The sequence below is a fragment of the Microtus ochrogaster genome, chromosome 26, assembly GCF_000317375.1.
Source record: "Microtus ochrogaster isolate Prairie Vole_2 chromosome 26, MicOch1.0, whole genome shotgun sequence".
NCBI classification, from domain to species: domain Eukaryota; kingdom Metazoa; phylum Chordata; class Mammalia; order Rodentia; family Cricetidae; genus Microtus; species Microtus ochrogaster.
This window is the reverse complement of record NC_022025.1, coordinates 10,393,770-10,420,962: the sequence shown is the minus strand read 5'-3', so window position 1 is coordinate 10,420,962 and position 27,193 is coordinate 10,393,770. Positions and strand designations below refer to the sequence as shown.

Here is a 27,193-nt window from a genome sequence, read left to right as displayed (position 1 = left end):
GAAAAGATATATGTCCAATTTTGCCTATGTAATTGGACATAAGGTCTGAAGGAGCCATCGAGCCTAAGGGTGAGCTCCTATGGTGATATTTTCCTACAGGCATAGAATTTCTAGCTGTATTGCAAATATGTATCTTTATACCTACAGATAAGTGTTGCTTTCTCTCCTCATCAATAAAACTGCTGTGTGCAGCAGATGGAGACTGTTATAGAGAATCATACTCCAAATGCTTAAAATGCAGATAGGTGACTGTGGGGTGCCCAGTCCCAGTAAGCACATCTACAGTATAATCCATACACCCAGGGATCAAAGAAACCCAAATAAGAAGGGGTAAAAGTTTGAAAGGGTAAGAGAACGAGAACTCGTGTCACTAGCTAGTGTCACGTAGACATGACCAGGTAGCTGCTCTGTGGATACCCCAAACTGTGAGCCTATTCCACCTTCTCTGAAGGTCAGAGAGTTTGACCTTAATTTTTGTTCTTTCAAAGTTTTTGATAACAGGCGTGGCTACGAAACAAGATATCCTGACCTAGGATCTGGTTACTTGGTGTTTTGGACTTAAGTGGGCCATGGATCTGGATCTGCTCCACCCTGAGCAAAGGTCAGAGAATGCAAGCATACTTCTGCTCCTTTTTTTTGAAATAGGAGGTTTGACCTGAGAAGAGGCTGCCTGCAGGATCCTTGGTCTAGGATGGGTTCACTGCCCCCAAACATCAAATACTCTCCTTAGGAATTCATGGCTTGATGTCTCAAGTACTGGAGCAGATAACTGTTCTTGTTGTCCTTTATATCATGCTAAAGCAGTCTTTGGCCCGCCCCCTCCCCCCATTTTGTATTGGGGTATAATAGTGTATGGAAAATTAAACACGGGCCAACTCAGGACTTAGAACTTGTAATTCAGCATTCAGTATTAGCTGAGTTGCCCTGCTATTACTATCCTGTGTCTCTGTGTTTCTTCCTTATCTCTGTTCCTCCTAGCTCACATCTCTAATCCTCATGCCCCTGCCCTGGATATTACAAAGCCACCAGGGCTAGGGTTTGTGACAGAAGTAACCACAAAAAGGTGACTCATGACATCACTCCTATGGAATCTCCACATAAAAAAGACTTGCCTAGGAGGGGAGAGATGGCTCAAAGGATTAGAGCACTGACTGCTCTTCCCTACGTCTTGAGTTCAATTCCTAACAACCACATGGAGGCTCACAACCATCTGTAATAATATCTAGTGCAGGCAGAACATTGCAGCGTAATAAATCTTCGAAAAAAGACCTGCCTAATGAACACCAGTTCCCATGCCAATGTGAATGTTGGAAACGTTACAAGATCTCATCACTAGAAGAGCTCCTGAGAGAGTGAGAATCAGTTTTATTGAGAGACCAAGTCCCTAATAGCTTAGCAAATGCAGTGAGGGAAACCCTAGTCTTATGTATACAGGAACAGCATTAAATGAATTCAGAAGGTCATGCATATGTGTTTGTATTGTAATAAAAATTTTATAAAAAAAAGAATAATTACAGAAAATGTCATAACTGTGAATGTGCTGGGGTATGTGAGAATTTGGAGGGGTAAAAGAAGGATGGAACTGTTGTAAATAAAAAAAGAAGCTGGTATAACCGCTGAGTCCCATCAGAAACATCGGCGTTCTGTAGGGTAATTTATTATACAGGTCATCACTGGATCATTTCAGTTAAACTTCTTAAGTATTTGTTTTGCCCAGTTGTTTTTTCCCACTCTTATGAAGTTGTGGTAAATACTTCTTTCTGAGACACCTTCACTGAAGTGCCAACAGAAAAGCTGAAAGCAATGAGCATGCTGCAGGAGAGAGAAGAACAGTTGTGTCTGTGCCTAACTCCTGAGCTGCTCTCAAGTGTTTGTAACCATTGATGCCTCTAGCCTTCTTACATTGTCCTTAGATCTGTGAGGAAAGTACCTTCTTTGAATAATTATTTTATCCAAATATTATTTGATGAGTCCTGTGGTAAGCATTAGAATAAGAAATTACTGTGACTTTCTAGATACAAGCATACTAATAAAATAGACAAACGTCATTTTTTTGACAATAAAGTAATAATCGGAGACACATAAAATCTAAATGGCAGAGCATGATTCAAGACCAAATGTCATGCACATGAAAGAGTCAGTACTTGAAAAATGAATTTATCGGGCTGGTGAGGGCTCCCCAGATAAAGGTATTTGCTGCCAAAGTCAAATACTTGAGTCCCATCTGTAATTCATACATAGTAGAGGCTGCAAAATGATCTCTACCTACACACACACACACACAAACACACACACACACACACACACACACACACACACACCTCACTGGAATAAATATACAAATAACATTAAAGAACTGAATAGGTAATATTTATGAATAGATATGCATGAAGCAACTATTAGTGAAATAATAAGCTGTGAATTTGAACAATAGTAGGGAGTGGTATATGGGCCCTGAAGGGAGTAAAGGGAAGGGAGAAATGCAATTAAACTATAATCTCAAAAATGAAAAAAAGAAAACAAAGTTAGGAGAGTGAGCAAATATGACTGTTAGTATCAGTACGGAAGAGAAACAGAGGCTGTGTTCTTTGGGGAACTGTTCTCCTTAGGATGCTGGTGGATATGGTTCCGAGACACCCCGGAATGGGAGTTAAAAATGATCGCGTTATTAGGTTCTGCTTCAGTGGGGTGTGCAGGCTATGAAGAAGTCTACAGAAGCCTCACCCTCACTGTGAGAGGATAAGGTAATTCATTAGCTCAGCCACAGAGTCTGCAGTCTCGCTTGCCCTTTGCGACATACCAATGGTGTCTTGTTTCTTCCACAAACTGAGAGTACTTAGGGGAAAATATTATGACACACTTGGCAACCCTCCCAGCACTTACGTGTGCTTGCTGGTTGGGCTGTTCGCTAGAACAGCGACGTACCCTGCTTTGAAGGAACACCTACAGGAAAGCTGAGAAAGAGGGTATAGGATTTCTGCCAGTGTCATTTATGTAAAAACACAGTTATATATTTATGAGGTTGACCCAGCAACTAGACTACTGTGGAGAAATGAAGAATGACAATCACAGTTGATCCCTCATTGGGAAGACTTCTGAGACAGAGATGACATTCTTGACCTAGTGGAAGAGGACTGTGGAGTTCACTTGGCTGAATATCCTCTGGCTACAGAAGTAGGAAGCATAGGGTTGAGGCAGCCACTGGCAACTGAGTAAGAAAGCTGACTTCACGCTGTTTTGCTGGGCTCAGGGTGGAGCAACCAGTTCTTTGGGGAAGCATACTTCTCTAGGAGGAGTTCCAGGGTCATTTCTCCACCCTGCCCTTTTGATTCCCCAAGGATCACTCATCTGACAATTTCTGGATTTAAAGGAGCTGTTGTGGTCTCAATACCAGATGTAAGAAACCACATTATAGAAAAATGTCTTAAGTACTGATTACTCCCATTTTGCAAGGATTCTGTTCCAGATGTGTGTGTCACTAATCCCTGGCTTATTCCACACTGTTTTAGGACAGCGGAAAATGCTTATTCTGAAGGGCTTTAAAAAAAAATGGGACTGTTAGCAGAATTTTCTAATTTAGCATTGGTTTATTTGTGGAAAAGGGTTGGTCTCTTACCACAGTGTACACAATTATTGCTTTTCGACAGAGTGGTTTTCTATGTGATATTCAAAGCCCTGTGTACATGTCAAAGTGGCTTTTAAGATGTCACATGGGGGAAGAGCCATAGGTAGAATGAGGTGGATTTCAGTTGCACAAATATCCTGACCATGGCTAATTTCAAGTAACTGCTTGAATGTCCTTGGTTGAGAAAAGGAAGAAGTAATATACTCAGGAGACAGGAGCAATCTGGTTTCAGAACAGCCTTCATGAGATTCTGAGGCCTCAATTCAATGAATGCAACCATAAGCTACAGGAGGGAGGGGGTGAGGTTTTCTGAGTTTGCAAGTCAGTTGCTTCTGTACTATCTGCTCACACACTGGAGAAAGTACACCAAACTGCAACTACCTGTTACTGTTCTGTATGAAGGTGTAGGTTTAATTAGCCCAACTTCTAGTCATTTAAAAAGCATAATTTACCTTTGAATCAGTTAGCAGTTAGTCTTCTGGGAATGCATGAAATAACTTGAACAAAGCAAAGAGAGACTTTTACTCACATGCAACTTTCTCAGCCTTTCCCTCCATTCTCTCCTCCTACGTCATCTTTGCTCCATACCTGCTATCAGTTGAAGGGCCCTGAGATGATTACATCTGTTGATTGTTTTCCTTGGTTGTAAAAGCAATTAGTCAGTGTTCTGCCTACTCAAGTTACTTGTTAGACATAATTAACTGTATCATTTTAAACAGAGTGTTTTTAGAAATAACGAGAGCATCTGACTCTTTTGCCTGCTCTTGAGACCCTTTTCCTCCCTCTGAGTTGACCCCTTTAATATTGTATGGAGGCGTGTGCCTAATCATATTGTACTTTGTTGAGTTCAGTGCCTATCCGTTGGGAGGACTGCTCTTCCCTGAAGGGAAACAGAGAAGGAAGAGGGGAGGGGAGGTCTGGGAGGAATTGAATGAGCAGATGCTGCAGCCAGGTTGTATTATATGAGAGAAAAATAAATAAAAATTAAAAGGAAAAAAGAATATCTGTATCTGTGTTTGTCAGAGGGAGAAGCCCACAGTTTTGTTTGATTCCATTGTGTTTTTATCTGGTTTAGCTTCAAGAGAATACTTTAGTGGAATTATTTTGGTAGTGTGCCTTCTTTTTTATTTTTATTAACAGATTGATCAATACTCTTGTCAGCTCTTCCAGAAAAGTTTGGTGGAAAGGAGCAGTGAATATATCCCTCTGGTCCTTCTCTTCTTGGGAGTTTTACTTTGTTTTGTTTTGATTTTTTTTCTTCCTATTGCTGCTTCAGTCTCCTTGTGTGTTATGGTTTGTTTAATCTGTTTGTGTTCTCATTATTTAACTCTTTCAGATCATATGTGACTAATGATTTATCAAATTATAGATTTATCAAAATTTCTGGGATGGAACCGTTTTCTCTAATAAGTATATTAAGTTCATTAGAATACTCCCTAATTTAATTATATTGTCTTCCTTTTATTTTTGTCAGTTCAGCTAGGGATTAGTCAGTATTAGGTATCTATTGACTGCATTGTGGTTGATTGGTTGTATGTTCCGATCTTTAGATGTATTTCATCAATATCTGCCAAGATACTAGTTGGTGGGGGTGGACGCCATTAATTCTAGCAGTTGAGGGGCTGAGGCAGGTGGATCTGGGAGTTCATGATCAGCTTGGTCTACAGAGTTCCAGAATAGTCAGCACTGTGCAGAGAAACCCTGTCTTGAAAAACAAAGCCAAACCAAATCACACACCCTGACCTTCTTTACCTCACTGCCCACTGTTTCTGAACTTGCCTTTGTACTGTTTTTCCAAGACTTTTAAGCACATAGTAGGTTATTTGAGGTATTTTGATGTTGTATCAGATTAAGCTATTTTATTTGATCTGTCAGTGTTTTCCCTGGGTGTATATATGTGTATCATGTGTGTTCTTACTCCCTGTAAGGCCAGGAAAGAACATTGGTACACTTGGAACTGGAAGAATGGATAGTTGTGAACCTCCATGTGGGTGCTGTGAATCAAACCTGAGTTGTCTGCAAGAGCAACAAATGATGCTAACTGCTGAGCCATTAATTCCAGTCCATTTTTAAAACTTAGATTTATTAATTTCACTTTATGTGTGAGAGTTTTGCCTAAATATATGTATGTCTGTGCGTCATGTGAAAACGTGGGTCCTCTGCAAGAATAACAGGTGATCATGACAAGCCATCTCTCCATGTCTGTTTTGACTTTTTAATGTAAACATTCATAGTCATAAATTTCACTTTTAGTAATATCTTAGCCACAGCCCCCAAGGTTCTGGAAAGTTATACTTTCACTTTCATTTGGTTCAAGGATTTGAAAAATTTCCTGATTGATTTTTTTCAATTAACATCTGCTATTCAAGCAGACACATATGTCAAAAGGGCAGGTAACATTAGTTATCTCTAGGTTAGTATTCACGAGAGTATAATTATCTACAACAAAATTTCTTAATGTAAAAAAGTATTATTAAACAAACAAACAAACAGCTAGCAGGTACTGTATGCTGGAGCTTGCCTTTAGTCCTAGATCTTGGGAATCAGAAGCAGGTGGATCTCTATGAGTTCCAGACCAGCCTGGTCTACTTAGTGATTAAACTGGACAAGGCTTATATAAAGGCTTATATATGTTGACATAGTAAAGACTGTGTCAACAAAAGAAAGTAAAGTTGGGGAGCACTGTTGGTATTAGTGTTAGCATATTAAGTCTCCCTCTGAAAATTTCAAAGTGAGAGCTTTAAAATTAGAAAAAAAAAATTATATCTACCATGTTTTACTAAGGTGATTTAGAATTTTGGTAAAATTTTGCTATTAATTATAGCACTTATAAAATCTCACTTTTATAACATACATGACATATTAGCAAATCTCAAACCAGGCAAAAATGAAGCTAGAACCATGAAGTTGAAAATCATAATGAACATACCCAGAGGACCATAGTTATATTTAATAATTATAAATGCAGTTTTTGCTTAAATAAGATAAAAGTAAATTTCACAGGTACTTACAGTGCCAGGGCGAGGATATGGAATTCTGCCTTGATAGGATATCAGCTGGTGATTGGGGCCTTCTTTGTGAGCAAAAGGCCCATTGAACACAGTCTGAATATCAGATAAATGGTACACACACACAGCAGATCCTTTAAAAACAGAGCTGAAAATAAAAGCAAAGAATCTGTTTTATTTTTTCTAAAATCTATTTTATTTGTGCGGATGAATTTGGGCACTCTGGTTAGGGGAGCAGATCAATGGTTTGCTCAGCAGCAGAGAAGCTTCCTTCTGCAGCAGAGGGGAATCAGTCCGGAGACCTGAAGCCAAGGGGGCACAGTGAGTCACTTTGTAACATTCTGCCCTAATCCAGATATCTCCAGTAATCCCTCAGGAGGAGGTAGACACACACCCACATCCCTAGCTGAGAGTAAATCTCCAACTGATAACTACTTGCCAATGAAGTCATATTTTTTTACTTAATATTGACTCCAAACTAGAAGCCTAATTTAAAAAGTTTTAGATGGAAATAAAGCTTTAATCATTAACCATTAACATCAGTAGGTAAAAATGAAACTTTCTAATATTTAATGGTCAAGCTAATTTTTGACAAATATAAACTAGAAAATTTTTATTAAAATCAGTATTTTACCAAAATCAATAATTTATTGGAATTTTTGTTATCTTGCCATTCATTTTTTTTAAATAAACTAAAGTGATGCTACTCATCTGCTGGATTTATTCATTAGCTAAGCATACCATCCAGGACATCCGGGGCACCTTGGGGTGTAGACCTAAATGACTGATAATCAGTATTCCTGCCAATTCTTTGATTTTGAAAAGCTCATAGCAGTAACTGCACCACATTTTATGTTTTTTTCTTTCTCTTTTCTGTATGTTGCATGTGAGTGTGGGTGTGTGTATACACATTACATGCAGGCATGTGTCAAAGGAAGACTCCAGGTGTTGTCCTCTGTCAGTGTTGGCCTGATTCCCTTCATACAGGGTCTCACTGTGAACCTGATGATGGCCATTTTGGTGAGACTAGCAAACTCCCTAGAACATGTCTCTCCTTCTCTCTCTATCCCTAACCCATGAGGGGCGATATGGATGCCACCACACTTGGCATTTACGTAGGTGTCAGGGATCTAACTCGGGGCCTCATGTATGAGCAACAAGATCTCTTTCTTACTGAAGAATCACCCCCTGCACTTATACCACATTTAAAACTCACTGAGAAAATAATATTTCCAATCACCGTTTTGCAGTTGTCTAATAAATGAAAAGGAACCGATGTGTCCTTCTCTTGAGTTCAAAAGACTTGGCTGGAGTACCAGGCTGAATTCAGAATAACATCTAGTACAAAATTAATACACTGACATGTGCACAGGAAGTATCAAGTATGTGGAAAACGCACTGCAAAACACCATAAAGTTGTCATTGGACTCCAGGAAAAGCTAGAAAATATTAAGTCTATTTTAAAGTGCAAAAATATTGTCATATTACAGAATAACAGAACCGGTCCAGCTTTTGTCACCTTCTCAAAGCCATCACTTTAGTGATGAAGTGAAGTTATTTTAATTCAAATCAAAAATATTTTTTTTAGTTTTAATAATGCATGTCTGCTATAAAAATGTAAATAATTAAACATATACTCTTCCATGACTTCTACATATATGCTTATGCTACCACTGCTAAAATACAGGGTAGAAACATATTCTTCACCACCTATATCATAGATTCTGATTTTATTAGAACGATTTGTCTTTAACTTTGTTATGTCAACAAATACTTCAAGCATTTTACTTGTACTATTCAATTCACGCTTTATTTCTCCCATAGAACAACATGTGATTGTTCAAAACGCATTTGTAAACACTAGTTGAGATCAAATATGTTTTAGTGATCTGGAAAAAGCAAGTAAAATGAGAGCATTTGTTGTTTACTGAAAGAGCTGCTGCTGTTTCATAACTACCTGGACGTGGTGAAGATGCCGTACACAAGGGTGGTCCTTGGGTTGTCGGTCTCTAGCAGAAACACATCCTCTAGCAAAAAGAAAACATATTCTTTTAAAAGTTTCTCAAATGCTAGTTGCCGATTTTGAATTATCCTAATACAACAATTTCAACTATGAGAAGTAATCCTCAAGAAGGTATTACTGGAAAATTCCTCCAATTTGTTATAATGTGGTGATAAGCAGTTGGTAGCATAAATAAAATGCAAGCCTGGCACTGAGAGCGTTCAGAAAGACTGTGTCTCTATGGAAACGATGGTTTGTGTATAAACACTAAGGGGTAAACCCCAAATGGAAACTATAGACTAGAACTTTGACATCCTTGGTACCTTAAGTCTGTAGAGTAGGCAAAGCCCGACCATGCTGTCCATGGTAGGAATGCCACAGATATTTTCCTGTTGCTTGATTCTGCATTTCCTCAAAATCCTCTCTTGATGATACAGTAATTTTAACTGAAAAATGACTCAACTCTCAGTTTTCTTTCAATCTATGATTTGAAGTTGTAATGCTGAAGAAAATCTTTTGCATGGGAAGTAAAAGATATAAAACCTCCTTTGTAGGAATAAAACTTTATTTAGACTTACGTTCAAGATTTCCAAGACAATTTTATCTAACAATTCCTCTAACAATAAGACTTTAATGTACGTCATAGGCAGAGACAGATGCTTTTATAATACAGTAAAAATAAAACATGAATCTTGAGTCTTGAAGACCCAATGACCATATAACAGATAATGTTTCTCAAGGTGAGAAACAGCCTCCTTCAGATTTATTTATAACTCTTAGAATCAGTGCATTTTGCAGTTTGTAATAGATATGTATTGTTTACCTCAACAGATGTCCCAAAATCTAAGAATGACTAAGCTATACATTTCAATGGATAGTATTTGAAAAGAGATAATTCTAAATAGCTATCACAGCGTTATGATGTATTAACAAGGTACTTCAACTACAGAAAACCATTTTTTGATAAACTATTAGTCCTTATTTGATCTGCAGATCATAAGATTCTTCTCATAGAAGGAACACTTAGTGAGAATCATCAAGAAGAACTAAGCTGGGAACATAATTCTTGTCATTTATAATGACACTTTTTTAAAACTTTATGAAATTTTCTATTTAATTTAGAACTCACATATATATATGTGTGTATGTATGTTTGTGTATACACTTATTTAGTTGAAAAATATAAGAACTTAAATGAATACTGTATAATATTTTGATTTAGAGTTTCCTTATTATAAATTCATTTATAAATGATAAAACATGCCATTAACTGTATATAAATTTTAGAAGTCCTTCCACCCCCCCCACATTAATGTTTAATTAATTTTAGCAGTGCATTCAACGGTGGAAGAAATTACTAACACATTTAAGGACACCGCTGAGCAGCTGACAATTCCCTCTCAAGGTGGAAGACCATTTTACACTGTGGGCAAATGCTCCTATCTGAGACTTCAGTAAGACACACGTTGCTCATAAAGTCCTTCTCAGAAACAGTGCTCACTGTCACATCCACGTACCTAATTCATCAAAATGTGTCTCGGGGCCATCTTCGTCTGTGACGGAGCACACAAGTCTTGCCTTTAAGAATGTGGTCCACTTGTTGACAAGACTACGTTGTCCGCCAGTGTCATTCTGGAACCATTTTACAAACACAATTCAGATGATTGGAGAAACCGTTTGTGTATTACAAATTCAGCTAGAACGCTGGTTTTTAATTTATGGTTATCTTAAGATTAGAAAGTGTTACCCTCAATTTAAAAAGCAACTAGGATCTTTAGTATTTTTTGATTGATCTTTTATACTACGGTATCAGCAAGAAATGGACTATATGGAAATATTAAGTATATGACTCAATTTTTACAATATACAACATAAACAGTTATATCAGGTGAATAAATAACTGCCACTTGCCAAGGCAAATGCTTGTTCTCTTTGATGTATATGAAATTTACTGGATACAGTTGTAGCTTTCAGAGCTTACTATGTTCAGGAGAGTGGGCATTTCCCACATCTGAAACCTCCAGATCATTCTATTTTATCCCCCACTGCTCAGCATGTTCACTTATACTTTGTATTTCCCAGTGGCTGATTTATTACATACACTTTCCAGGCAAATGCACAGGGCATGGACTTTTGCTCTTTCATATTGTCTATCGCGACTATTGTCTTCCTCTATGTCCAACAATCTTTTCATTCCTGCTAACTTTGCTATATTGACTCAAATTATTGAAAAACAGATGAGTTCTAGTCAACAGAATATCCCAATATTTAAAATAAACAAACACTGGCTACTTCAATAAATACATCTGACAAACGAAATTATCACAAATAAGCCAAAAAAGTCTAAAAAAAGTATACAATAGATTGGATCAGAAATTTTTTCAGTGTTTTTTTTTTGTAGGGCTTATATACTGATACTTATTAAAATGTTAAAATATTTTCTTAATTTACACTGTTGCATGCTGCCTTTATGTTTTATAATTATGTTTTACTGACATTCTGATGTATCTTATTTACAAGAATTATTTTGTTTTCTTTGGTAATTTACAGTATTCCATTTGTTTAAAAAATAATCAAAATATTTCCTTAAATATTTTTACTGAAATATGGTATAATTGTCTCACAAAAACTGTGAAATGCATGCTCTATAATATTCTCCTTTCTACTTTATTTGTTGGTAAAGGGTAAAAAAAACACTGAAATATTGGAAAGCATATTACATAATTTGAATTATTTCCTTAATTAAAATTTTCAGTGCACTTACAGGACATATTCTTGCAATCATGGAATGAATCTGTTTGGTGCTCCTATTGTTGTCTGTCAGTTTTTCTTTGAAGAAGAAATACACCTTAGCATCGTTTGGATCAGTACCATCCGGGATAACGTGTGCATCCACAAACATAGGTTCTTGAAAAAGAAATATGAAGATTGTATGAATGATAAAAATCCACCTACTGCTCTTTTTTTTTCTTTTTTAGTCTTTCGAGACAGGGTTTCTCAGTAGTTCTGGATCCTGTCCTGACACTAGCTCTTGTAGACCAGCCTGGCCTCGAACTCACAGAGATCCATCTGCCTCTGCCTCCCAAGTGCTGGAATTAAAGACGTGCACCACCACTGCCCGGCAAAACCTTACTGCTCTTTGAAACAGACAGCAAGTGCATTCCTTTCCCAACAGCGATTAATTCACTCTTCATAGGCGAAATTTCAAAAAGCAGTCATTGTATATCAACATACCTCAAGGAGAGTGCCAAACATAACACACCATAACTCTACTGTGACAGACAAAAGCTTATCTCTGTCTGAAGGACACTTAAGAAATATAGTAATATTGAGCTGAGAAGTGGTGGCTCATGCCTTTAATCCCAGCACTTGGGGGCAGAGGCAGGTAGATCTCTGTGCATTTGAGGCCAGGCTAGTCTATAAGATCTAGTTCCAGGACAGGCCACAAACCTACAAGGAAACCCTGTCTCAAGAGAGAGGGGGAGAGAGAAAGAGAGAGAGAGAGAGAGAGAGAGAGAGAGAGAGAGAGAGAGATAGCAATATAAAAAATTCTTTGTAACTTGAATATTATTTTAGCAGTTATTTCTATGGAATTTAATGCTTGTTTTACTTTTATGTTGGTTTTTAAATTTGGTGTTTACATTTGAGCATATATATATAAGCTTAATTAAAACAGAATATGAATATGAAGGTCCAATCCGAACCAGATAGCTTTCTTCATTGGATAGTCACTTGGAATTGAAAAATTAGTTTTATTCAAGAGAGTCTCATTGGAGAAGCAAATCACTAAGGGCATGTCTAGCAGTCAATAACCAACACAAAACTAACTCAGCTGCATCTTTGAAGGTTCTTTGTCCCCTAATATTTAGTCAATGAGGGAGCTGTTTTGCTTTTGCTTTTGCTTTATCTTACAGGTCCATTGAATAGATATCATGGTTCTGGCCTTATATTTTCATAGAACTGCTCTGTGTGTCTCACATCTATATAAATTTCTTGTGATTTTTCTTTGGTTCTTTTTCATTCGTTGTTTTGTGCTATCCCAATTTATTTTCCTTTTACAATATTCTATTTTATTTTACTAATATTCCTTATATGCCTGTTTGTCTTCTTATAAGAGACAGTAATGGGGTGGAGCTGGATGAGAGAGGAGGTGTAAAGAACTGGGAGGAGTTGGGGGGAGGGCAAACTGCAAACAATATATTGTATGAAAAAAACCAATTTCAAATAAAAGAAAAAAAAAAAAAAAACTTAAACAAGAAAGGGGGAAGAAGGAAAAAGGAGAAGGAGAAGAAAAAGGAGGAGGGGAAGAAGAGGAAGAGGGGAAGGTGAGGAGGGAGAAAAGGAGAAAAATAAGAAGGAGAAACAAGAAGATGAAGAAGATGGAGAATGAGGATAAGGAGAAAAAAGAAAAAGAAGAAGAAGAAGAAGGAGAAGGAGAAGGAGAAGGGGAAGGGGAAGAGGAAGAGGAAGAGGAAGAGGAAGAGGAAGAGGAAGAGGAAGAACAAGAAGTTGATACAGTATCAAAAATTTGACTCTGTTTTTTCTTAAAATACAGCAAATGAAAAGAAGAGAAAATGTTTCAAAGAAAAAAATGTAGTCAGTGTAGACATAGAGGGTCTCCTTATTTCAGGAACAAAACAACTTTTTTTAGAATATTCTATTTTCAGAAGTACTGGGGGAATAACTGGAAGAAGCAAGACAATCAATGCTTTCATCGCTGACCAATCAGCAAGATACAATGCTTAACTGTGGGGAGTCATGCTAAACTGCATCATTAACTAAACAGGCAATTTAGAGTGAGTTTGCAAGTTTCCTGAGGCTGGAATGGCAAGCGCTCAGTGACTTTCTTCTCCTCTGCCTGACAGAAACAGACTGGAATCACACAGTAAAATTAACTTGGCCTCTTTTCGGGCTGTGGATACCTGATGACCTTGAGAGTCTGAAACAACTAAACAATGATTATCATAAAGTTATCATACCATCACAATTTAAAATTAGTCACGTTTTGAAGCAGTAACATGCCACTTTCTGTAATTTTAGCTTATTAGCATAAGCAAACACAAAAAGTTTCTGTGTATGATCCATCAGAAATATCCAAAGATGTGAGTTTGGTAGAATTCTTCAATTTAGAAATATAAAAGTGATTACAATAACTAAAACCACATTTAACTGGAATATATTACCATTTAACAAATGGAGGTAGGCACGATGGGTGCCACTGACATTTGTATTTACCTAGTTTATGACAATTATATCATCATTAATAAATCAAACAATTGGAATAAAAATGGTGGCTATTTATTTGGCACATAGAATATAGAATTAGGACTACTTACGTCAAAGCCCGATACTTCAGTTTTTAACTACTTTCCATATTATCAGTGTAGTATTAAATGTTTGTTGAAGACAATATATCAAAGGGGAAAATGCAGTAAATGCTTTCTTACCACTCAGCCATTTTGAATTGTGCTGATCAGTTCGGACCGCATTCCTTTTAGTTAAACTCCGAAAAATAGCAGCGTCTGTTCCCATGAAATCTATGTACATTCCCGAGAATAGTTCCTCATCTATGAAAAAGGAGCCATTGTCAGAGATACTCCGATGCCTCTTGAACTTATTTTAAAGTTCAAGGAGGTTTAACTTAATACATCATCCCAATTGTTGGAAGAGGTTTGCCGTTATGAATTAGTTAGTTATGAATTAGTTTCTGTTGCTCACCAAATTTAGAAAGGTCTAGTTTTAATAGGCTGTTAATGTGATAACTTTGTAGTTATAAAACCAAATCCAAGGACTGCTTGTTCTAAATTTTGATGTGGGATATCTTTCTGTATATGTGTTGCTTTAATTGGTTAATGAATAAAGCTGTTTTGGCCAATGGCTTATCAGAGTAAAGGTAAATCTGAATAGAGACACAGAAGGAGAGTAGGTGGAGTCAAAGAGACTCCATGTAGCTGCTGAAGGAGAAGACATGCCGGAAGTTTACAGTCTTGTGGCAATACACAGATTAATAGACGTGGGTTAATTTAAGATGTAAGAATTAGTTAACAAGAAACTTGAGCTAATAGGCCAAAGAGTCTTGCAATTAATACAGTTTCTGTGTGATTTTTCAAGTCTCAGCAGCTGGGAAAGAACAAGCAGTCTCTGTTTACAAATTTAGCAAGCAAGCAAGCAAGCAAAAAACTTGAATTTAGGATGATGTCATTCAACACACTGAATCTTCACATTTTCTTTTATAAGGATTAAGAAATGAGTTATAAGCTACGGTCCTAAAAATACTCATTACATATTAAACATTTCATATTTTACTTAATAGGATGGACATAATACTTTTACCATATTTATTTCTTGATTATACAGAAACTAAATAAATATTATAAAAATATTTATAAACAAACTAATCATTAAAACTCCACAATTTGATCTTTTAGTCTACAAGGTTCATAATAACATAAACACAGCCCACTTTTTCATCAGTAATTGTGCTGTAAAAAATAGTGATAGGGAAAAAAACTATGTCTAAATTTAAATGAGCTGTCCAATTTGTCATAAGTGACTTATTTAGCTATTTAACTTATATGTATGCATCTGTTCTCATTAAATCTACCTACATTTCCTAAAATACCTGTTGGATAGGGCAGACTCCAGAATGAAATGTTTCTAAAATGAGCTCATCAGGTTTTGAACTAGACCTCACCAGTTAAGGAGTTGGTATGATAGGCATCATGTCATCAATTTCTCCTTCCCAGAAAGGATACAAAGTCCATGGCAACATTTTAGAGAGTGATAGCAAAGATAAGAATGAGACATTTTAAACAGTCCAGCTGTTTAAATATTTGCTTAAATATCTATCATGTGTATACATGCATCAATTTTACAGTTAAATCAATATAACACATGATTGTTCCCCATGTTGCTGTCGTTCATTATTCATAAAACCATAGATTGCAAATCCCCACTGAGCACAGCTTTCTACTATATATACATATAATATGAGGGGGCAGCAGGTAAGATACTCAGGTTGGCTTAGAGCTTTCTATTATTGCACACCACACAATCGATTCTAGCTTAAACCTTACGAGAACCTGCATGTCAAACTGATTTCATTTCTTGCTCCATATCCTCAGGGCTTCTAATAGCAGATAAGGAAATCCCTGCTTCACCGAGTAACAATGAATTCTTAAATAAGATTCTTCTCTTTCGAAGAATCTTAAGAGAGAAAAGTTTTCAAGATTTCTTTGTAGAGTTTTATGCAAATATAAACTTGTGCCCTTTTACTTACTCAAAAAATACTTTGCTATCTAATTGTTTATCACTCATTCACAAAACTTCCGGAATTCTGTGAGAAGTTCTTTAAAGAATAACACCTGCCTTCTTTGTAGTACTACATTAAGTACTCTAAATAGTAGATAAGATACAGCAACTGTGTTGTAAAATGCTGAATTCTAATTCAAAATGCTTCTTGGCAATTAATGGAAAGAAGTATTTCAAATATCTGTAGGATTTAATGATCAAATAGAAACAGCAAACCCTTACAACACAGTGGCCCACACAAACTATGAGAGGTAATTTTAGGGTTATAACCCACTGGAAAGGAAAGTAAATACACACTTGTTTAGGTTCATTATCTTCTCATAGTTATCTTTAAGATTTGTAATTACATTAACTAATTTTTAAGCTGTGTGGGTTCTTTATTATTTAGCCCACCCTCCCTCTTTCTCTTTCTACTTACTGATCATAACAGAAACAGTGTTCACATTGGGGTTGAAGGAGCATCGCCCTTTTCCAGATTCACACTTAGAGTCGATCATGAAAACTTGGTCCTTTGTAATAGAAAAAGGGTATCAGATGATAATGATATGGTATCATAAGTACAATGAAATATAATTATAACTAAATTATATAAAACAAGCATTATTTAATAAATCAAGATATTTTTATAAATACTTCCTACTCCTCTGTCTCCAATTTGTATATTAAGACTAAGCTGTCCTGTCAGAAGAATTCATCTGTAAATTAGGCTCTAACCTAACTTAGAGTTAGCAAGACTAACTCTCATCTCATTTTAAAGCCCCGAGAGCTGTAAAAGCTGTAAACCATGCATATGAATTAGATATAAGCATGAGTTATCCTTAGATCAACATCAATAAAAGTCACTTGGAAATCTAAAATCATTATACATATAATAGGTGTATTTGTAAAACCTTATACAAAGGAAGAAAAGTAACAACTGTGGAATAATGCATGCAATGATTATAATGTTTCTAAAATGAGATTTTTAAAAACTAAATTTCCACATTACTACTTAATTTGTGTAACACATTGTACAAGATTTAAAATGGTAATGTATATTAAAATATAATCTATTCAATTATCTGTTTTTTTTTTTAAAAAGTGGTCATCTGCTGTTTCCCTGAAGATTACCCAAACACTACAGATACAATAAACAAGATTACAGAAGTCTTGGGTGTTGAGTAACTTAGATTCTGAATGAGAAAGATGGAAACTAAAGAGAACAAAATACAGACATCAGTTATGTAAGATTCTGTTCAATGCTTAGTAGAAGAAGTGTGCAGAGAGACAGAATAGGACCGACAAGATTATCAGGCAGTACATACAGTCGCACCAATTAATTGGTGCACGGTAAGCAGCACTGAGAGAGTGATTTTATAAATAAAGATGCTGACATTTTCCATCTATCAACTTAGTACAAACTATTACTGAAATACAAGGACAAAAAAATGGACACTTTGTAGATTACGTCAGATGATGGAGAACTGTAATTATCAAGTTAAGTTTTTGAAAACTATCCTGAATAAATATAACCTCATAATATTTTCTGAATGCAGAGATAAAATGACCAGAACTTTGCTTACGAAATGACTGATTATACTTCTTCCTTAGGGTGATTTGGGAAAGAAAATATAAAATAAGGGGCTTGGATCAAGAAAATGGACTGTGCTTCTGCACTAGAAGCAGATACACAATGCAACACTGAAGAGACCCAGCAAGTTGTGTATGTATACACACACACACATATATATGCTTATTCATTTATATGTATCTGTGATAACAATGGTTAAAGAAGAGGAGTCCATACATCAATCATAGGCAATCATAGCTAAGTGGAGCCAAAACAATCCAGATTCAGCCTCCTGACACCTGGCACATCTGCTTTCCAAAGAAAATAATTACAAAGAATAAAGAAAATAAGGAAATTTAATAATCTTGGTTGAGATCCTAGAGGCAGAAACAGATTTCCCTAGATAAGCCGGTGTTGGCACTGGAGTAATTGACGAAACAGGTACCAGGTGTTCTCTGATGGCCCATTTCTCCATTACTCAGTCCCCCTCTTCTCTATGTGATTATAATTACAGTCTAGTTCAAGTCAACATTGGGAAATGTGGTGAAATATTAATCATCTATTTCAAGCGGTAATAAGGCTCTTCACCTAATTTCCTAAGAACTCAGCCCTATTCCTCCCAGATCATTAAGCTTTTCTTCTTCCATTTCCCTTTTGATTTACAGTATTAAATTCAATACTTTCAACTTTCCTAAGCTTTGAATTGGTTTTAATATGGCATTTCTGTACCTACCGTGTTAATCCTCTCCTGGCTCCATTCACCTGTTCCCACACCCCTCTGCCATGGGGTACTCTTCCCTTACAGATTTCTTTCCTCAGGTATTCCATTACCAGCCATGTCTCTTTCCCCGTCATAATCCATTTTCATTTTAAAGACCCACTGCCCCTACACGTATAAAGTTTAAATTCTATGATCTGCTAGGGAGATGCAGTATTTATCTTTCTTCCTTTGATTTTAAAGTTAATATGACTAGCTGTTTCCACGTGCTGCTGGGATGATTTCCCTATCACCATGGCATGGAGCTAACTAAACCTTTTCTCTAGTATCTTGTTTTTGGCAAAGTATTTTTCACAGCAACAGAAAAGAAACCAAGATAGAATCCTCTGGATATCTATCCAGAAGTAGAAAAGTTGGGTCATAGGTAGCTCCACTTTTAGTTTTTTAGAGAAACCTCCATGCTGACCTCTCTAAGTGACCTTGTGAGTTTATGCTCCCATCAACAGTGAATATGAAGTTCATGTTCATTGGGTCCTCACCATTATTTTTCAATATACAAATAGCAAACTTGCCAGAAAGAAATTAAGAGAAATATTTTATTCACAAAGCTTGGAGGTGAACAACCTCTACAGTGAAGTCTAGGATACTGAGGAGAGAATTTGACAAAGACAGTAGAAATGGAAAGACCACATGTGCTTATCAACTAGCAGAATTGACGTTGATCACATGCATGTGGCCCTAATGCTCAGCTCAGTGCATCCTGCAGCATTCTTCCAAAACACCTACTTTCCCTTTAAGATTGAGAATATTTTGGTAGAATTTTGAGCCCCATTTAGAAAAAAAATTGAGATCCAATGATGATTATTCAATTAGTCTTTAATGACTATGTTCATTTAATTATATATGTGTATCTATAACGTATTTGTACAAAATGTAATTCAATAAAATGGAGTACAGCAAAATCTTTGTTCAACATTAGAAGCAAAGTAAATTGGTTTTTACTGAAGAAAAGTTTATAAAGAATATTAATAGTAATATTTGTGGGTTTTCCCATAATTCTTATCTTTTTTTTTCTTTTGGATTTTCGAGACAGGGTTTCTCTGTGGTTTTGAAGCCTGTCCTGGAACTAGCTCTTGTAGACCAGGCTGGTCTCCAACTCACAGAGATCCACCTGCCTCTGCCTCCCGAGTGCTGGGATTAAAGGCGTGCGCCACCACCGCCCGGCCATAATTCTTATCTTTAACAGTCAAATAAGACATGACTTAAGAACTGGACTTTCTAAATTTAAGTTAAATAACAAACTAAATTGATGGGGGAGAGTCTTCTGTTTTGTGTTAATTTCATTGGTTAAATAAAGAGACTTCCTTGGCCTTTTAATAGGACATAAAATTAGGTAGGCGGAGTAGACAGAACAGAATGCTGGGAGAAAGAAGCTGAGTCAGAGAGTCGCCATGATTCTCCTACTCCAGACAGATGCAGGTTAAGATCTTCCCTGGTAAGCCACTTCATGGGCTACACAGATTATTAGAAATGGGTTAGAGTAATATGTAAGAGCTAGCCAATAAGAGGCTGGAACTAATGGGCCAAGCAGTGTTTAAAAGAATACAATTTCCGTGTAATTATTTCGGGGCATAGGCTAGCCATGTGGGCAGCCGGGTGACGGGGACGCAGCCCCGCCGCTCCTATTACAACACTAAATGTAGTTTTCAATAATTTAGCTTCTAAAATAATGTTTTCAGGGAAATAATGCAGCTGACTGAAGGAACGGAGAAAGGGGACGGCTCCTTATTTCTGCACAGTGCTAGTCCCAGCCACTGTCCTAAGATAACAGGGCAGCCTTTGACACCACAGATCCCCGGATGACCTTACAGCTGAGAGAATACGAGTTGACTGCCTAACTAGTATTTAGCAAATACCGTACTGTAACAACTCTTATCACCATACGGAATAAAAGAGTAAGGTGAGGATGAACTAGCATTGGGTGATGTTAGTTTTAAACAAAAGCACGATTTATCAACTTACAAAGCTTTCTTCAACAAAACATTTCATATCCTGCTTTAAACACCTCTTAAATTGCATACACATAGCGTGTACTGAAGTTAAAACATAAGAATGAATATATATATATAATTATGAAAGCAAGTATAAACACCGTATTTCTGTACTTTAGTGCTTTACATTTAATACAATTATAAATTTATCATTTTCCTTGATTTTACAACCTGTAAATTCAGAAACAAGTAAACATGTTTAATTTGAAAGACAAAAGAGTGTAATTTAGCTTGCGTTGGCAGACAAAATCAAAATGATATATATTCATGTGTTTGTAAAAACATGATAATATTTTACTGTCATTGAATTCCCATATTTTTAACTCTGAAATGGCATCAAGCATCAGACATTAACACCCAAGTGAACAAAGTGAGACAGTCAGGCTTACCTCGGATCTCCTTCCCCTGTTTAGGTAAGTGCACACCGGGCTGAAAGCGCCACTCCCGCACACATAAAGGTGAGTACGGTTGAAGGTCTGGATGACACGGACGAAATTCCCACAGCCATGCTGGCAAAAGGAAAATAGTTAGTGAGACCATGCCCTGTTTCCACCTACGGCAGCTCTGTTAGCCTGAGATGTGATTTAGGAGGTAGACATGACGTGATACCTGCTCTCGTCTGTATCATAGAGAAATTTCCTAAACTTGTAAATGCCCTCAGGAAACACTCGTTTAACTTATGGAAATAAAAAATCAAATGTTGAGACTTGGCATCCTGAAATATTCAGCTACTCAGCAGTAGCTCCAACACTACTGCAGAAAGAGGACCTCACATCTCAACTGAGATTTGAAAAACATAAGCCGGGTGATTTCAGAACTCTGGGCATTTTCAGTGAACAGAATAGACCAAACCTTCTATTCTTATAGAGTTCAGGTGAGCAAATATTGCTGTTTCTATTTAACCTTCGTAATTCAAAGACTTGTATAAAAATGTTCTCAACACACCCATACACCTGATTTAGATATTATTTGCATACTAACTTTCTAACTACTCAATGTTATCGTTAAGGGACCTCTTCAAAGATACAATAAGAGAACAGTTTGGTTTATTCCATTCATCTGTTTTGGGAACAAACAGCCAACTTCATGTACTTCATGTACTGATAAAAATGATCCTTTTTTTATGTGAAATGTTTCATACCCTGTATGAGGTTTTTGTTGATAATTTTCTTGTGTATGTGTGGGTGTGTGTTTATGTTTATATGTGTTCAAACATGTGTGCTTCTGCATGGAGACACGATTTAAATGTCAGGCATCTTCCTCTATCTCTATTCATGTTATCACCAAGGCAGAGCTTCTCAATTGAACCCAGAATTGACAGACATGGATAACGTGGTTGAATTACCTGGGAGAGTCACATCCACCCTCTGAGCACTAAAATGACAGGTGGCCAGGTTTAAGGCCCACCCAGAACAGCATTCACACGGCTTCTCTGGATTTGAACTCCGGTCCTCACACTTGCCCTTTGCATCGTAAGTGCTGTAACTGCTCAGTTATCATCCAAGCCAATCCTGTATAAATGTGTATGCTCTAAACTTTAGAGTTTGTTCTACAAGCTTAATCCTTTTATGTGATTGAGTCCAGCCAGCAAGGTGGATTGATGATTAAGGTTGCGTTCCACGAAGCCTGAAGTCTCAAGTTTCATCCCCAGAACCCACAGTGTTAGAAAAACACCTCTGAAAACTTATTCTCAGCCCTTTACTTGTGTTTGCACTTGCTCCCACAAATACATTCACACACAAAACCAAATAAATGAAAAAACGTAGTATAAACATACCACTACTTGTCTGCTTAGCTTTACTTAAATTATCACACACACACACACACACACACACACACACACACACACACACACACACACACTGCCGACATATTTGAAGTGAAGTTGTGTTCATTCGCATTCCATACTATCATGAGTTCCCAATGGTAAACATAGCTACCCTGTCCAACTGAGAGAGGAAAGCCACCTTACAATATCTGAAGAGCTGCTGCTTCTATGAAGAATGGTGGAATCATTCTCTCTACCCTGGGTCCCCACCAAATACCTTTTTCATTTTCTTTAAGACTGTTTTTCCACCCAACTCCAGTTAAACTAAATTGGCAAGGATGTTATTGCTCTGCTTCTAAATTTCCTGCTACCTTGCAGCAGTTTGTTAGCTCTCTGTGGCCAAATTAATCATCCCAAACTTTGCCACTGAAATGCTCATTACTTTTGCTGATTATAAATTAATCAAGCCTGAGACAGAAGGATATACCTGTACAAAGTTATTTTCTCTCAAAGAATTTTATAGAAAAATTTTCCTCTGAAGTATAATTTGTTTAATAAAGGCTATAAAATATTTCAAGCAGTAGTGTCTCCCTGGATAGTCTACAATACATGTTCCTTTTTCATATCTAGGTGTGTTGCATATCCAGTATTTATGTTACTACAAAGTACAATGCAAAAATAGGAGATAAACTTGATTTAAACATTTATATTATTTTATATATTCCATCAGTTTTGTTTAATATTCATTTCTACTTGTCAAACAGTATAAATTTCTTTTTGTAATGAGAATTTTAAGATGTTTCTACTATGTACTACGAATCATACTATTAATCAGTCTTTAATTCTAATGTCAAAGAAATTAATCCTTAAATTCTAGGCTACACACTTTATTTTAATGTTAAGACAGTAATGATCTTTGTTAAATATACAGTGTTGTGCTTGACACCTACTTTTAGATTTACCTGGAGATGAATTATATAGCTAGAATTGATAACATAGTACCCCGAAGAAACTGTAAAACCGAAGAGTGGTGTGTATATAACATGCCTTATGTAAAGATTTGTGAGCAAAGAGACCCATGCTTATATTTTTCACATTCATGATCAGTCATTCTGGAATTTTGTACTGATGACCTCATGATAAAACATGAATTTAGTGCAAATTTAGAGAGGAAAGGTTACATCTGCCTTATCTTAGGATCTGTAGACAATTTTCTCTGATAAATTGTTGCTATACTAAAAGGAAAAAGTCAACAACATATTTTTATATTTGAGATAAAACTATATCACTTCAAATTTCTGCATGTGTCATTATGGATATACTTTTATTATCACATATGTCTAAGTGTCTTATAATATATAATGTTATATATTTTATCATTAGTACCTCCCAGGATGCTCAGTATTTAGTTTTGTAACTGGCATGTGCTCTAAGTGCATATTTCTTAATGGCTTTACGTGAATTCTTTTTTTTTTGTCTTTCTAAAACTCAGTTCCCTTCAGAAAAATAAACCACAGAGGCTCTTGTTTTTAATTTTCCAAATTCACACAAGGAGCTACTATAAGGAAGATTTTGAAGCACATGAATAATATTTAATCCATACGTTCCTGTACATTGTCGTACATGCATGCATTAAGAACCCACTTTTTTTTCAGTATTTAGTACTTACACAAACCTAGTATCTTTGTGTCTGTAAGATTTTCATCCACATACATAGATTGCCTTAACTCTTACAGCAATATTTCAATTAAGTAGCCGACTTTCAATTTATTAATAAGAAAGTTGATTTCCAAAAGAGACTAAATAGAGTTTCTTAACCTCAGATGGAAACTGTGGCCACTACCAGTGTCCAGAGTTCTGTAGCATTTTTGCTATCAGTAGACAATCTCTTACCCCGTCATACCCAGTCAGCCTCCCACCTCTTCCTCCCCAGAACAACACGATGCTGAACAGTTGAGCTAATCATTGCCAGCCCCATCTCTCAGCTCTGCTTTTCCATTGCCGAGCATCAGTGCCTGACCTTATTTCTGACCTAAACTGTGGTATAAATTCTCTTCAACAAATATTTGTTAAGGCACTGTATCTAGGTTTAGCAACACTTGAATGCCAGGCCAACTTTCTCCATTCAAATATATATTTTGCTATGGTAGGATCCATGGAGCAGTCATGGGATTGCATGCTAAAACATACATGAACACATTCATATATGAACTCGGTATAAAGTTTTAGCAGAAGTATAATTTCATCTGGGTCTTGCAGAATAGTCTTTGCATTAAAGATGCATAAAAAAGAATTTTTTCTAATGAAAATCACATAATCAGTAAACAAGGCATGGGGCTGGAGAGATAGCACCCTAGATTTTTCATGAGACTTGAGCCACATTAGGTGGCTCACAACCGTGCATAGCTCTAGTTCCAGGGTATTGGACATCTTTTCTTTTTTTTTTTTGGCCTCAGCAGGGAGTTACACTCACATACACAATCGCACAGTGATAAACACACACACACACACACACACACACACACATACACATATACACACGCATGTAAAAAATGCAAAAGAAAAACAATTACATGAGTTGGTGAGAACTTTCTTCTTTTTGTCTTTTTCTTTTTCGAGTGACTGTCCTAGAGTGGCAAGAGTGATAGAGAACCTTGTCCTGAAACAGGAGCCAACTGGAGTGGTTCTCTTATCATGCCATTGCCTTCACACGGGCAGGAGAGATTCTGATAGGAATGTGTAATAATCAAATGAGCAGGTCACAGAGCCAGGGACCTGGATTTAAACCTGGGCTTAAGCTTTTTCTAGGCATTAATAAGTCAGTTATGTAGGTTTTCTGTGATTCAAAGTTTGCACCAGTAAAACAGCAGTAATAACATTTGCTTTGAGCAATATATTAATAAGGCTGTGGGAACACTTTTATTTGGGCAGACCAACTGTCCTTCCCAATTGGTGCTGGCTCTCTTCACAATACTAATGTGTAAAAGTTTTGCTATTGGGCACTTTAGTGGAAATAAATACCAAAGATGCCTTCTTCATTTTCTTTGGGATTATGATTACATTACTTCCTCCTTCTTTCTTCACTCCAATCTTTGCTATGTACATCTGCCTTGGCTCTCTTTCAAATTCATGGACTTTCTTTTCTTTAACTGATGTTGTGAATATGTGAGTGTTCAAATACATATATATATGTATTGAAGGCTGATCCTTTGGTATTTGATAATCATTTGGTGTGTTCTTTGGCTAGAGTTGTGATCTCAAGAGCATTTCCTATCTTGGTCAGGGTTGTCCAAAAGACTCCTAAAACATACATGTGCATACATATGTATATATACATACACACATACATATTTTGGTATATTACATATAGATGGGGATTTCACTTCAATAATAAGCAAAATAAGAACCCTATAATGGCTCCATGGATCATACTATTATATATGTGTGTGTGTGTGTGTGTGTGTGTGTGTGTGTATACACACATATATATGTGTATGTATGTATATATATATGTATACATATACATAATACCCAGGCATATTATGTATAAATGAATATTTCAGTCCATCACATTGTAGAAAGCATAGCAGAGTGGCTATGTAGTCATGGGAGACTGTGGTAGCAAGCATTCACACAGCAAGGACCAAAAAGGAGATAAAGAAGTCTAGAATCAAAGATGGGTACAATTTTCAAAGGGAAGTCTCTAGTGACCTATTATGTCAAGTGGGCATCTTCTAAAAACACCATAACCTTCAAAATAGTGCCACAAAATGAAGAATGAGCCATTCAAAAACAACCTTGTGAGGGTTATTTTAGAGCCAGACCACAATACCAGGTATGTTTATCCTGGTTTTGTCAGGTAATGGAAAGCATCCCTTCCATCCTTGTCCAATGAGAAGACCATCATCTATGCTGAACCAATTCAAGAACTATGCCTACAGTCTCCACATTGTATGTTTAAACAGACCTATGTCATTACTTTATGACGTTAACTTCTGTCGGTTAAAAGATTAAAATAAAATACCCTATGTCCTCTTTAATTGAACAGAAAATTTGCTATACTTCCACTATGATAATTTACCCTCAATATAAATAATTATTTTAGAATATTTATTATCTGGTGTAATGTTTAAAATGCTGCTGGATTTGACTCTCCTGCCCCTTATCTTGGGAAAGTGTCTCCTATAGCACTGACTGCCCTTTAGCTAACACCTTTCCTACTGACAACTGGGCCTCTGGTCCAAGGGCAGGGATTAAGTGTGGGTGCCACCATGCTGGGCTTTCATAATATTGGGATAGGACACAAAGGATGGCTTACATGCTAGGCATACACTCACAAACTAAATTATGTTTCTATCACCTCCTTTAAAAATAAGTTTATTTACAATTTGATATGGATTTCATTTACAAATGAAATTTCTGTAATATGAATTCTGGTTTCTTTCTGTTGTTTTTCTGGACTTTTACTCCCACTTTCTATTTTACTTAAGAGATGATAAATATATTTAAAAGAAAAACATAGCAAACTGTTTTTCTGAAATATATACATTTTCTCTAGGGAATGCTAGTCTAAGAGCATTAGCAAACTCCTCATCTACCATGTCACATCTCCAGTGCCTAATCAACTCTTTGAACAGAATCCCTTGCTTAATTGCCCTCCTTGCTATTCTGAACTTGTTTAGATTTGATGAAGTTTTCTAGATGCAAATCTAGGCATAGTGGATAATGACATTTGCCACACAGAATTTCCAAGTAGTGCAGAGAGACATATTATTAAGAGTTGGTGCAGTAAGTGGTAGGGCATTTCAGGAGCACACACAGGAGGAGCACCAAGTCCAGCAGTGGTAAGAGAGGATTCTCTAGAGAACAGCCAGTGTACCGTGACCAGAAGGTCTCAGAAGATGGTTTGAAATTCAAAAATCCCGAGCAATTGGAGTTAATACTCAGATACAGCATAAATCAAAAGGATGGTGAAAAAAAAGAGGATTTAACTTAAGTGAAGCTTCCTATTGTTGATATGAAACACAGGGTAATGTTAAAAGATATAGTTAGCATGGTTTCTCTCAAACCTATCAAAGCAAGCTTTGCAAAATATCCCAGCTCCACTGTTATTTGCCTTGTGTCTTTGTAGCCCTTCTGTTCTCTTTCAGCAAGACATGCA

At 36.5% G+C, this 27,193-nt stretch overlaps 1 protein-coding gene across 1 annotated transcript in view; it reads right to left on the bottom strand.

Moving 5' to 3' along the window:
• Nucleotides 1–27,193, bottom strand: part of Sema3c (semaphorin 3C) — a 153,791-nt gene that overhangs the window by 44,788 nt on the left and 81,810 nt on the right. Inside the window, exons 5-11 of the mRNA XM_005358340.3 lie at nt 20,654–20,773; nt 16,365–16,455; nt 14,083–14,202; nt 11,400–11,542; nt 10,153–10,267; nt 8,591–8,660; nt 6,637–6,781 (exon numbers count right to left, since the gene is read on the bottom strand). Coding sequence (XP_005358397.1) covers nt 6,637–6,781; nt 8,591–8,660; nt 10,153–10,267; nt 11,400–11,542; nt 14,083–14,202; nt 16,365–16,455; nt 20,654–20,773 — 804 coding nt within the window. The remainder of the gene's footprint in view (nt 1–6,636; nt 6,782–8,590; nt 8,661–10,152; nt 10,268–11,399; nt 11,543–14,082; nt 14,203–16,364; nt 16,456–20,653; nt 20,774–27,193) is intronic.